The 14,200-nt window shown below is 42.8% G+C and overlaps 1 protein-coding gene across 1 annotated transcript in view; it reads left to right on the top strand.

Annotated features, from left to right (window-relative positions):
• Positions 1–1,820: 1,820 nt before the first annotated feature.
• The window catches only part of RRH (retinal pigment epithelium-derived rhodopsin homolog), a 62,243-nt gene continuing 49,863 nt past the window's right edge, over positions 1,821–14,200 (top strand). Inside the window, exons 1-2 of the mRNA XM_033960076.1 lie at positions 1,821–1,962; positions 7,765–7,955. Coding sequence (XP_033815967.1) covers positions 1,821–1,962; positions 7,765–7,955 — 333 coding nt within the window. The remainder of the gene's footprint in view (positions 1,963–7,764; positions 7,956–14,200) is intronic.

Here is a 14,200-nt window from a genome sequence, read left to right as displayed (position 1 = left end):
CCTTGTCCTTAAAAGTTGCTTCTAAGACTTACAGCAGCAGTCCCATGAAACTGCTGCAGGATGTTCCAGCAGCCCAACTGGCAGGTTCCGATCTCAGGATGGCTCAGGGCCACTGCCCACCCTCCCCCTTCCCCCATCCACTGTCTGCTAAACCACCGAACACAAAACAAAGATATGTAATAAACATATCCCAAAGCTAACATATTCTGGTTAATAAATTTAAAATAAAACACTTTTTCTACCTTTGTTATCTGGACATTATTTTTCCATCATGTTGGTCCCATTTTGTCACTTCTGCTTTCCTGTGTCTTCTGATAATTCTCTTTCTAGTGGTTGCTGTCCATATGCCTTTTCTCCTCTCTCCTGTCTTGTTTCATTCTCTCTCTGCACCTGTCTTTGATATATTGATCTTTCTTTTTTAGCTGTTACCATGTGATGAGCTATCTGACGGATCACCTGACCTATCATGGGACAAGGGAGAAACACATGCAGTAGCCCAGTCTCTGGCCATGGTTGAACCAGGGCGTCTAGCCCTGCATTTCCAGGCTTGTATCTGTGACTGAAGAACTAGTCAACCTTCTTGTTCTTTGCAGTTGCCATGAAGTCGAATGTCTGATGACCCCCATCTTCTCACAATGGCCTGAAACGCTTTCAGAGACAATATCCATTGAAGATTGACAGGTTCTATGCACCATGTTCCTCTACCTATGTTTTAGTTACTTTTTTGCAGTGTTTCTCAACTCAGTCCTGGAGTACCCCCTTGCCAGTCAGGTTTTCAAGATATACACAATGAATATGCATGAAAGTCATTTGCATATAATGAAGGCAGTGTATGTAAACAAGATTATGCAAATTCAGTGTGGATATCCTGAAAACCTGACTGGCAAGGGGGTTCCAGGACCGAGTTGAGAAACACTGGTTTATAGAATTGGGGGGCTAGGTGCAATATATACTGCACAGCCATGTGCCTTGATTGCCTGGATGCCCTTTTATAATATTAACACCTGTTTAGTTACTTTTTCCACAGTTGCTGCGGAGAGGGAGGGTGAGGAGGGGAAGGGCAGCTGGCTATAATCTGCTAGTGCAAGAATACATTTGCCAAATCCTTCTTACCGTTTATCTTGCTTCTACGATTAAGCATCAGCAATCATGCCTTTTAGAAAACATCTCAAAGTTTTTTTTTGTTTCAGCAAACATATGCTTTGGAATGGGCTGTAAAAAATCTTAAATTTCTATATGGTTTTTTAATGTATGTTGTCTGTATGTCTTGAAGTTTATGAATGTTTGCTCTCCCACATTCTCTATAAAAAATCTAAGTGGGTTATAGCTATCTGTCTGTTTAATTAATTAATTAATTAATTAAATAATAGGCTTTTGGGTGTGTTCTGCTCTCCTTTGAGACTATTCTGTTTTTTTTGGCATGCTATAGTCATCATTCACAATATAGCACTAAGATGTAATTTTTTTTTTTTTTTTAACGGATTTTGCATTTTTAAAACAGTGTTATATAATTAATGTGATTGAAAGGCCAGCATATGACTGTTAATCCTTTCAGCAACTTGAAATTGTAATCACCTCACTGGAACACACAAGCAACTCTGTTCTGGCCTTCATCCCACTGTCAAAGCATGGGAACAGAATCTCATTTAGTCCCAGTTCCCATTAATCCCGTGGGGTGGGGAGACGGGGAGCATCCTCAAAGGGAAAAAAAGCCTAGTTTCTCTGTCGCTCTTTCAGTTTGGTCAGCATATTATATTGAAAACATTCCGAAAAGGCTGTGCCTGCTGAGCGAGTGTTAAAAGACTCTTGCAAGTCTCACAATGGAAGACATTCCCCAGTTTTTCCAATCTAGACTCCCAGGGAATGAATCGACCAACAACTCGTCAGAAACTGAGAAAAGAACCCGTTCTGCATTCTCACAGACTGAGCACAACATAGTGGCATCTTACTTGATAACAGCAGGTTTGGATATTCTACTTTCTTAAATAGTTATCTTGTTTGAAAATAGTGTACTGTTGAACATTTTCACCAAAACAGGTGTAAAACTTGTAGTCATATTTTAAATGCAACATAACACTTTCACCAAATGTGCTGCAATAGATGAAGACACAAACCAGCCCAATATAGCCTGCATGAGTTAATTTAAATGCAAAAAAAAGGAGTAAAAAGCCTCAAAAAATGTAGCACAAGCCAGCCGCCACAGCGGCTTAAGGCCTGCCCCAACAAAACCTCATGGGCATAAAAACCTCCTTTTTGCCAAATTCAAAATGACTGTGCAAAGCAGGGAGAGACGTTTGTTTGAGCTCCCCAAAGAGGATTGACTGGCGGCTACACCCTGAGGCAAAATAGAATTGTGAAACGCTGGCCATCGTTGGTGCGCTGATCCTCTGCACAGGACAAGATAAGTAGTTTTTGCACTATTATCTGGTTCTTATTCATTGCATTGCACAGAGTCATTTTGAATTTGGCAAAAAGGAGAGGTTTTTTAAATTCCCATGCGGTTTTGTCGGGGCAGGTCTTAAGCCGCTGTGGCGGCTGGCTTGTGCTACATTTTCTGAGGCTTTTCCTCCTTTTTTGCATTTAAATTAACTCGTGCAGGCTATATTGGGTTGGTTTGTGTTTGCTGGGCTATATTGGGTTGGTTTGTGTTTGGTGAAGTCTCCATCTATTGCACCACATGTGATGTGATTATTGTTTGTTTATACCACACTGTGTTTATTGGGTCATATTTTAAATGAACAGTGTATTTTAATGCCAGATTGCATGGAAAAGTCACAAGAGCTGCACAGATATACATCTACATGAAGGAAAATTCACCACTGGCAGAAAATGACCCTTCTTTCTCCCCCCTCCCAGTACATGAGGAAACAGGGTAGACAGGCATTTTTCCTGCTCTCACTGGTGATGTCAGCTCTGCTGTCCTCTAAAACATTGGTCTCAAACTCAAACCCTTTGCAGGGCCACATTTTGGATTTTTAGGTACTTGGAGGACCTCAGAAAAAATAGTTAATGTCTTATTAAAGAAATGACAAATGGGCCGATCCTTTTTAATATTTATATCAATGACCTGGAAAACGGAACATCCAGTGAGATCATCAAGTTTGCAGACGACACAAAACTCTGCCGGGCAATCAGATCGCAGGAGGATAGTGAGGAACTCCAGAGCGATTTGTGTCGGTTAGAAAAATGGGCGGAGAAATGGCAGATGAAGTTCAACGTGGAGAAATGCAAGGTAATGCATTTAGGCAGTAAGAATAAGGAATACGAGTACAGAATGTCAGGTGCAACTCTGGGAAAAAGTGAACAAGAAAGGGACCTGGGTGTACTGATAGATAGGACCCTGAAGCCGTCGGCACAATGCGCAGCAGCGGCAAAGAAGGCAAATAGAATGTTGGGCATGATAAAGAAAGGAATCTCGAGTAGATCGGAGAAAGTTATAATGCCGCTTTATAGGGCAATGGTCAGACCTCACTTGGAATACTGCGTCCAACATTGGTCTCCCTACCTAAAGAAGGATATAAAACTGCTGGAGAGGGTGCAGAGATGAGCAACTAAACTAGTGAAGGGTATGGAGAAACTGGAATATGAGGATCGACTTAAAACACTGGGATTGTTCTCCCTTGAGAAAAGGAGACTGCGTGGGGATATGATCGAGACCTTCAAAATACTGAAAGGAATCGACAAAATAGAGCAGAGAAGATTATTTACATTGTCCAATTTGACACGGACAAGAGGACATGAAATGAAGCTAAGGGGGGACAAGTTCAGGACTAATATCAGGAAGTTCTGCTTCACACAGAGAGTGGTTGACATCTGGAATACTCTCCCAGGGGAGATTATTGCGGAATTGACAGTCCTAGGCTTCAAAAGCAAACTAGATGCATATCTCCTTGAGAGAGGCATATAAAGATATGGTTGGCTATAAAATAAGCCAGGTGTATACCTGGCAGGGCCTCCGCGTGTGCGGATCGCCGGACTTGATGGACCGAAGGTCTGATCCGGAGATGGCGCTTCTTATGTTCTTATGCATGAGGTAAAACTCTTTATAGTTTATAATAGTTTATAAATCTTTCCTTTTGGCTAAGTTTTAATAATAATATTGTCATTTATAGCTAAAGAGACATATGATCAAGAAACTGTTTTAATTTACTTTTGTGGTTATGATAAACATACCGAGGGCCTCAAAATAGTACCTGGCGGGCCGCGAGTTTGAGACCACTGCTCTAAAACAAGCACAATTTAATGATTTCACTAAGAGGCACATGAGTAGAAACTCTTACTAAAGGCACTTCCACAATTACATAATTCAGGAAACATTTCCAAGGAAGCCAGGACTATTGAGAGAGATTTGGATTCATTTAGTCAAAATCAGGTCAGTATTTCTAATGTAGATTTTTATGGACTATCTGGAAAATCACCTAAAAATGAATACACAGTACCCTGGGGCTAACTAACAGCCTCTACTAGCATCAGTAGAATTTGCCATTGCATTTTAACAAATGAGACGAGTGAATTAAGGGGCAACTGAGCTCTGTTTAAATAATCATGCTGAAGTATATATGAGTTATATGGTAACAAAATTTAATAGCTGCATAATGTGATGCTGCCATTCAGAATTCAGAAGTGACCAAATTCTCTGCATAATTTTAAAACCTGATTTTGGTTCAGATGTCGAGGTTGGAAAATGGATGTACAAATTAGAGAATGACACGGGGACAAATTTGTCCCCATCCCCGCAGGAACTCAATTTCCCCATCCCATCCGCACAAATTTTGTCGCTATCTCTGTCCCATTCCTATAAGCTCTGCCTGAACTGCACAAGCCTCGAACACTTAAGATTTTAAAGTCTTTGAGGCTTGTGCAGATGAGGACAGAGATTGCAGGAATGGGGCAGGGGCAGGAAAAGAACTCGCCGGGATGGGATGGAAAAATGAGTTCCTGTGGCGACGGGGGGAAAATGTGTCCCTGTGCCATTCTCTAGTACAAATCTGGTCATTCACAATTTGCTGTATATTTTACCCAAGGCTCTGAATGCTATCATTTAATCATGTTAAGTAGCAGATTTTTTTTTTTTAAATACTGTACATCCAAAGTGAGCCATGCGCATTCTTCCTTTCTCATTCGCCATACAATTTCTCCTATGTGGTTGCTCCTTGCAAACCTTTATCAAGGAGGTTAGCCTGTTTTTGCTTTCTGGGTATCAACAAAGCATGAATTACAATAGGTTGATGATAATAGATAATCCTAAATGGAGGAAAAGATCTCAGATAAACCACTAAGGGAACATGTATTTTTTCTCCCTTAATTATGTGGTATTGGGTTTCTTTCATCGATCAAAAAACCTCCATTAATTACAAAATTGCTAGCCATTATAATATTTTTTATATTTTTAACTTTTTATATATAAATTCTGAAATTAATGGCAGCTTATTTATCATTTTGAATTGACATTCATGGTATTTACCATAAGCAAACAGCAGAAAAAATTATTACTTATCTGCAACTGAAGAGATAGGTTAAAGTGCTCGGGTGCTCCAATAAAGTGCAGAAATGTCAGTGCTAGAAAAAATTGCACAAAAGATAAAGTGCAAAGTGCTGGTTAGTATTGCACAATATAACAGCTAATACTGCTGATAAAACATACAAAAGAACTGAGAGAGGGTGGGAGGGGATGTGCACAGATGGATCAAGCACTGGTTGTCGGGCAGACTGCAGAGGGTCGGAGTAAAGGGCCAATATTCTGACTGGCAGGGAGTCACGAGCGGTGTGCCACAGGGATCGGTGCTGGGGCCGTTACTCTTCAACATATTTATCAATGACCTGGAAAAGGAGGCAAAGTGCGAGGTTATAAAATTTGCAGACGATACCAAACTGTGCGGCAGAGTTAGGTCCAGGGAGGAGTGTGAGGACCTGGACAAGCTGGAAGACTGGGCAAACAAATGGCAAATGCGCTTTAACGTGGAAAAATGCAAGGTCATGCATATAGGGAAAAAGAACCCGTTGTTCCACTACAAATTGGGGGGGGCATTGTTGGGAGACAGCAGACTTGAGAGAGACTTGGGTGTGCTGGTGTATGCATCACTGAAGCCATCTGCACAGTGCAGATGCAGCCTCAAAAAAAGCCAACAGGATGCTGGGCATCATAAAGAGGGGCATAACTACCAGGACGCGGGAAGTCATCATGCCATTGTATCGAGCGATGGTGCGTCCACATCTGGAATACTGCGTTCAGTATTGGTCGCCGCACCTCAAGAAGGACATGGCGGTACTTGAGAGAGTCCAAAGGAGAGCAACGAAACTGGTAAGAGGGCTGGAACACTGCCCATACGCCGAGAGATTGGATAGGCTGGGGCTCTTCTCTCTGGAAAAAAGGAGGCTCAGGGGAGATATGATAGAGACCTTCAAGATCATGAGGGGCATAGAGAGGGTGGATAGGGACATTCTTCAGACTGAGGGGGACAACAGGTACGAGGGGGCATTCGGAGAAACTGAAAGGAGATAGGTTCAAAACAAATGCAAGGAAGTTTTTCTTCACCCAAAGGGTCATGGACACATGGAATGCGCTACCGGAGGAAGTGATCAGGCAGAGTACGATACAAGGATTCAAACAGGGATTGGACGGATTCCTGAGGGATAAAGGGATCGTGGGATACTGAGAGAGGTGCTGGGATGTAACACAAGTATAGAAAGCTAACCAGGTAATAAGTATAGAAAGCCAACCAGGTCGTGCATGTGCAAGACCGGAGGGTTAGGACTTTGATGGGAAGATAGGACTTCAATGAGAAACCAAGGTGGCAAGGGTGCCCCTTCTGGTGATTCAGACAGGTCGTGACCTGTTTGGGCCGCCGCGGGAGCGGACTGCTGGGCAGGATGGACCTATGGTCTGACCCGGCGGAGGCACTGCTTATGTTCTTATGTTCTTATCAGTTGATTTGCCTTTGAGCACACTGCACTTTACTTGCTCTTCGGATCTGTTTTTTTGCAGATAAGTGTTCTTCTCTTTTGTATGTTTTATCAGCAGTATTAGCTGTTATATTGTGCAATACTAACCAGCACTTTGCACTTTATCTTTTGTGCAATTTTTTCTAGCACTGACATTTCTGCACTTTATTGGAGCACCCGAGCACTTTAACCTATCTCTTCAGTTGCAGATAAGTAATAATTTTTTCTGCTGTTTGCTTATGGTAAATACCATGAATGTCAATTCAAAATGTTAAATAAGCTGCCATTAATTTCAGAATTTATATATAAAAAGTTAAAATTATAAAAAATATTATAATGGCTAGCAATTTTGTAATTAGTGGAGGTTTTTTGATCGATGAAAGAAACCCAATACCACATAATTAAGGGAGAAAAAATACATGTTCCCTTAGTGGTTTATCTGAGATCTTTTCCTCCATTTAGGATTATCTATTATCATCAACCTATTGTAGTTCTTGTTTTCTATACAGTTGATATATATTTTTCACTATCCTGTCTGATCTATCAACAAAGCATCCCACAAATGGCAGGGGAGCTGTGTAATAGGTGCGTTAGTGTTATACTATACAGGAGGATGTGCACACAGTTACTGTGTAAGTGTACCACATTCTCCAAAATACGAGTACACAGAGGTCAGCATTCAACGGTACAGCTGCATGTACTTTAACTGCATAGGTACTTTTGGAATGTCAGCCTCGCGAGATTTGCAATGTTAAACACCAATGTTACGTTTGCTTTTGAAATTAACGGATCAAGGTCATTTCGGTTTCTGTCTCTTTTCAGGAGTGATCAGTCTCCTTAGTAACATAGCTGTGCTAGGAATCTTCATTAAGTATAAAGAACTTCGCACAGTAACAAATGCAATCATTATGAACCTAGCATTTACTGACATCGGAGTCAGTGGTGTTGGGTATCCCATGTCTGCTGCTTCTGACTTACACGGAAGTTGGAAGTTTGGAAATGTAGGTTGCCAGGTAAGCGTTTGCTGTGAATAAATAAATGAAATTTTTAGAGTTTTATGTGAGAAAAAAAAAAAAAAAAAGGAATTCTCTATCTTAATTATCCAGGCTCTGCAATGACAATGTCCTGAGAGAATGAGATGCAACTTCCTCTAATATTGGGTTCTATGTCACCTTAAGCCAACCACCAAAAGGGCAATTAAATAAAGTAGGTGCTAATAGTTATGCATCAATTACAAAAGGGGTAAGGGGGAAAATAAGGTATCCCCCTAGAGGTTTTTTGCTATTTTTCAGCAACCACTTGGAATTTCAAAGAGAACTTTTACAGCTTTATTTGCTGTTATTATCTATGTTTATGTGCCAAGTGGAATGAGATTGGGCTAGATTCACTAAACTTACCTAAACTAAACTAAACTAAGCCTTAAGTTTATATACCGCATCATCTCCACGCAAGCGGAGCTCGACACGGTTTACAAAGCTTAAAAATACAAGAAGAGGGGAGAGAGAGTTTACAAGGGCATATGAAAAGGGGGAAGTAGGAAGGAGATGTTATATATTAGAGAAAAGCCAGGTTTTCAGTTGTTTCCGGAACAGCTGGAGGGAGCCCAGGTTTCGCAGCGGGATAGTGAGATCGTTCCAGAGGCCCGTGATTTTGGAGAGGAGGGATCTTCCCAGTTTGCCTGCGTGGGGGATGCCACGTAGAGAGGGGAAGGATAGTTTATGTCTGTGGGCGGATCTGGTGGTAGCAGGCGTTTGGGCGAGGAAGGATAGAGGGATTAGTGGCGGAAGGATGCCTAAGCGATTCGATCCGTGGCCGATTCTTTCCGGCGACCGATTCACCAAGCCTCCTCATACAAATTGCTCCGATCAGAGGCACGCCTCACAGCGACCCCAGAGCGATCCTGATGCATGCGCAGATCTTCTTTGCCTGTAGATGGTCTGCGCATGCGCTTGCTCTCTGCACAAGCGAGGAAGGAAGGGGGGGGCGGCTTTGGAACAGAACACGCTTCTGCCCTGTGAGTCATAGGAAACAATGTAGCCAAAAATAAAAGGAAGGGCTGAAGGTCGGGGAGGGGGGGGAGGAAATGTAACCTGCTCATCCTAAACCTTTTTGGTTGCAGGTTACTCGCGAACCCGTGGTTTTAATCCACGGCTTTGAAAGGAAGAAAGGGCTCACACTGCAGGGAAGGGTGGCAGAGAAGCAGGGCAGCAGAGAGCAGGACAGTCGGAAAAGTCGTGAGCGACTGGTCCCCCAGCAGTCGCTTCTTTTTTGATCGGCCAGTCCAGTCAGTGTTCCTGATTTTGTTTAGTGAATCGCTGCCTTCCTACTTTGCATGCCATTTCCCCTCATTTGCATGCATGGATCAGATCGTGTGCGGATCGAATCGGGAGGAAGGTTAGTGAATCAGGTCGGGGTCACAAACTGGTCGGGACACGATCAGTAAGGTTAGTGAATCTAGGCCATTATCTTTTGACCACAGTGAAGTTAGACTTTTTAGTGTGACAATTGAGTACTTGTACCTCTTTTGCTCGAAATACCTTTACCTTAAAACTTTCACAAGATCTCAGCGGCTACACTCACAACATCAGTTTTAGTTCTGAGATTTCCGTAGCCATCCTCCTCATTGATCCTCCTTTTATATCAAGTTCATTGTGCCACACATTTTCTACAAAATCTATACTTTTAGAGTAAAATGGATGATAATTAGGCAAGCCTTTCTTCTAGCTCAATTCTAATGATTTTCAAAGAATACTGACATAAAGGCCTGGTGCACTGAAACTTTGGCACACCCACTTACTGCAGGGCCAATGGTGGGTGTAAGCTGGTATGCCCAAGTTCCCCATGCAACGTGCATGGGGATAGCAACGTGCAACAGTCGATAGCATTCTATAGATCAGTATTCTTCAACCTTTTTACACCTATGGACAGGCAGATATAAAAGAACTATTTTGTGGACCGGCATCGGTCTGCAGACCGGCGGTTGAAGAACACTGAGCTAAGTCGTGGGCCATCTGGAAGCCTTCCCTCTGATGTTGCGACATTAGAGAGAAGGCTTTCAGTTCAGGCGCAGGACGTGCGTGGGAGCCGCTGCCCGTGGCTTTGTGCACTGAGTCAGTGAGAAAGAGGGAGCCGGCCCGAAGATAACACCGCATCAGTCGCACTGCGAACCGGAGGTTGAAGAACACTGTTTTGGGCCTGATGCACATGGACTGTGGAATGGCAGGAAATTTCTGTGGACCGGCACTGGTCCATGGACCGGTGGTTGAAGAACACTGCTATCGATTATATGCCTCTCACGGTAATATGCCCATGGCCCACCCATGTGTACACCCATGGCCCACCCATGTGTACACTAAACTCTAGATTCCATAAAGGGCACCCAGATTGGTACCAAAAATAATTTGTTAATAGGCTGCAATGATTTGATCATTGGAATTAACAATAACTTAATTGACACCAATGATTTGGGTGCCGGTCTGGCTACGCACAATTCTGTAACAGTAGATGCCTAGATTGAATTGTGCGCAACTCAAAAGAAGGCATGATCATGGGAGGGGCATAGGTGGGTCAGGAGTGCACACTAAAGATGCACGCTGTGTTACAGAACAGCAAGGATCTGCGCCCAATTTGCACCCCAAGATTTGCCAGTTTATAGAATTGCCCTTTAAGGGCTCCTTTTCCTAAGCTGCGCTAGTGGTTTTAGCGCGCGCTGCAATGCCGCGCACGCTAAAAATGCTAACGCCTCTATTGAGCTGGCATTAGTTTTTCCGCATAGCATGGGGGGCAGCGCGCGCTAAAAACGCTAGCACACCTTAGTAAAAGGAGCCCTAAGTGTCGGAGCAGTATCTGGAAAACCTAGGGATAGTGATCGGTGTTTCTGCAGTACTTCGGCCAGAAAAGCAAGATCTAAACTGCAGAATCTTTTTTTTTTTTTTTTTATAATTATTCATTTATTACATAAACATAATAAAATTATAGAAATAAAAGATAAATCAAATAGAGGAAATATCCTATATAATAAAACTCTAAGCGCGCATGCGCACGTGGAGGGGCATAATCAAAAGAAAAAAATGTCTAAAAAGTGTCCTAAATGGCTACTTGGACGATCAAAATGCCTGATCGTCCAAGTATCCATAACCAAAGCTGGTTTTTAGACATATGTAAAACCAACTTAGGCCTTTCCCCTGCCTCTAGACGCACAGAGAGAAAAGAGGCATGTTTAGAGGAGGGGAAAGGGCGGGCGGTGGGCGGGAGGGGGCCGACCTACACCTAGGCGTACAACAGGTATAACCAAAACCTTAGGCAGGTTGCCTAGTCGGCACTTATACGTTTTTGACTTAGCCCAAGCCAAGACACGTCTAAGTGCCGAAAACGCAACCTGCCTACCCCTCCACCGCAAGCATCGCGGTTCGACATGGCAGGAGGGCTTGGGCACCCTCCTTCTTGGATTGTTGTGGGGGGGGGGGGATTCTGTAACCGGTGTTGTTTTTGACAGACACCGGCTACAGAATCCAGCTTTTAGGCGAAGGACTGGCTGTGTGCTTTAGCTTCCAGCTGGCTTAGGGCTCTCTCTCTGATCAGGGGGCAGTTGCCCTAGTTGCTCTCCCCTAACACTATTCCTGCCATGTGTGACTGAAGTATTCTGTTAGCTTGATTTTTCTATATAGCATTCTGTAGTAATTTGGTTTGTTCAGTTTTCACAATAGTGGAGGGGATATTTATGAAAGGGAGGGGAGATGGGTTTTGTTGATACTTGCTCTGTATTATTTGTGTTTATAAAATGACAATTATACAGAATATTGTCGATTTTTATACTTTAATAAAATAAGTTCAGTATAAAATCATAACTATTCAAGGTTTGTACGGATGGGATCTGACAGTTTGCAAGGCGGGGACGGGGACTGAGCTCGCGGGGATTGGGCAGGGACGGGGACAAGCTCATGGGGATGGGGCGGGAACGGTGATAAATTTTTTCCACATGTCATTCTCTACTTGGACTTTTCGGAAGATAGTAAATTTTTCAGGTATTAATTTAGCAGCATATAAATACTGAAGAACGTCTTCAGGAGTTCCAATGCTGCTAAATAGTGAGAGATTTAAGAACCTAAGGTTCCTAACCCTTAGTAGATTTTCCATTCTCTCCAGATTCAAACGCAAAGAAGTAGAATCTCTAATATTTGAAACCTAAAGACCTCTACTTCCCATTGGTAACTCTTTACCCAACGTTTTATTACCTTAAAAATTTTATGTCATCGCTTATTCTATTCCTTCAAATTTTGAATGTAATTCTTGTTTTAGTTTGGATGTAATCCGCCTTGAACTGCAAGGTAATGGCGGAATAGAAATCACTAATGTAATGTAATGTACAGATGTATCCAATTTCTCTAATCTACTTTCAATTGTAGCCAATTGAGCTCCCTGCTGATTCACTTTAATTGTTACATCTGAAGAAAACTGGCATAATTTAGATACTGTATTTTGCAGAGACATTTCTATAAGATTAACTACATTCCAAATATCTTGTAAAGTTACTATTTTATCCACCAAAGTCGGCTCTGATTGTGACATCATTTGAACTGGGACCAGAGAAAAAGACCCGGGAGGCACCCCACTCTGCTCTGAGACCCCTAAATGTGGATCCAATTCTAGCTGAGAAGATAAGCCATTACCAATCCTGGGAAATGGCTCCTTTATCTCATGCGATGTTCCAGGTTGAGGGGGAGGTGATGATTCCCCTGAGGATAAAGAAGCAGATTGTGAAAGTGTACTCACTTGATCAGTAGAACATAAGAAATGCCTTCACCGGATCAGACCTTAGGTCGATCTAGTCCGGCAACCCGCACGCGCAGAGGCCAAGCTAGGTGCTCCCTGATGGAGACCCTGTTTACCCGTATCCTTCAATGTGATTTGCAAGAAAGTGTGCATCCAATTTGCCCTTGAACCCCAGAATGGTGGTCTCCCTCACAACCTCCTCCAGGAGAGCATTCCAAGCGTTCACCACTCGCTGTGTGAAACAGAACTTCCTGACATTAGTCTTGGGCCTGTTGCCCCTCAGTTTCAGACCATGACCTCTTATCCGAGTCACATTAGACAATGTGAACAACGATGCTTCTTGCTCTATTTTGTCAAAACCTTTTAGTATTTTAAAAGCCTCTATCATATCCCCCCCTCAATCTTCTCTTCTCGAGGGTGAACAAACCCAGTTTTTCGAGGCGTTCCTTGTAGTCCAAATTCTCCACACCTTTTACTATCTTCGTGGCTTGTCTCTGCACCCTCTCCAGCAGGGTTATATCCTTCTTTAGGTAGGGAGACCAGTGTTGGACACAGTATTCCAAGTATGGTCTGACCATTGCTCTGTAAAGCGGCATTATGATGTCCGCCGATCTACTCGTGATTCCCTTCTTTATCATGCCCAGCATCCTGTTTGCTTTCTTTGCTGCCACCGCACATTGAGCCGACAGCTTCAGGGTCCTGTCTATCAGTACCCCCAGGTCCCTTTCTTATTCGCTCTTGCCTAATGTTACACCTAACATTTTATATTCATGCTCTTTGTTTTTCCTGCCCAAGTGCATCACTTTGCATTTTTCTATATTAAATTTCATCTGCCACTTTTTCACCCATTTCTCTAGGTATTAGCGATAGTTGTCAAAGAAACATAATGAAGATCCATGGGCCCCTTAATGGGACCAGTTGATACTGTCTTCGCTTTCCTTTTTCCCATATCCAACAAGAGAAAAAGCTTCCGCAATCTACTTGGTCTCTGAGCTCCAAAGGGGCATGTCCTGCCCCTTTGGGCCCACCCCTTCAAACACACGTCCGCGGACCACACTCTGCAGCTAGATGATTTTATTTATTTATTATTTATTTATTTAGTCCCAAAAGGAGCCCAGAATGGATTACAAAAGTACATTCATAGTATGGTTAGGACAAACTTTAGTGAGAAATACAGACTTTATGGCATTTACAGTATAGAAAAAGGGGGTTCAGATTATAGCATTTACAGTGTAGACATAACGTACAGACTTAAAAATACAGACTTAGGTGTCCTTTTATTAAACTGCGCTAGCAGTTTTTAGCATGGAGAGTCGTGCTGAATGCCTCGTGCTGTTTCTGATGCTCATAGGAATTCTATGAGCGTCAGGAGCAGCGTGGCTCCCCGCACTGAAAACTGCTATCGTAGTTTAATAAAAGAGGGTATTAGTGGACATAGGGTGGATTAAGTTGCCAAACCACGAGGAAAACCAGCAAGAGAGGCAAA

Source organism: Geotrypetes seraphini, chromosome 1 (assembly GCF_902459505.1).
Source record: "Geotrypetes seraphini chromosome 1, aGeoSer1.1, whole genome shotgun sequence".
NCBI lineage: Eukaryota > Metazoa > Chordata > Amphibia > Gymnophiona > Dermophiidae > Geotrypetes > Geotrypetes seraphini.
Note: the sequence above shows the minus strand (reverse complement) of the source record. Positions and strands in the feature narration are given on the sequence as shown.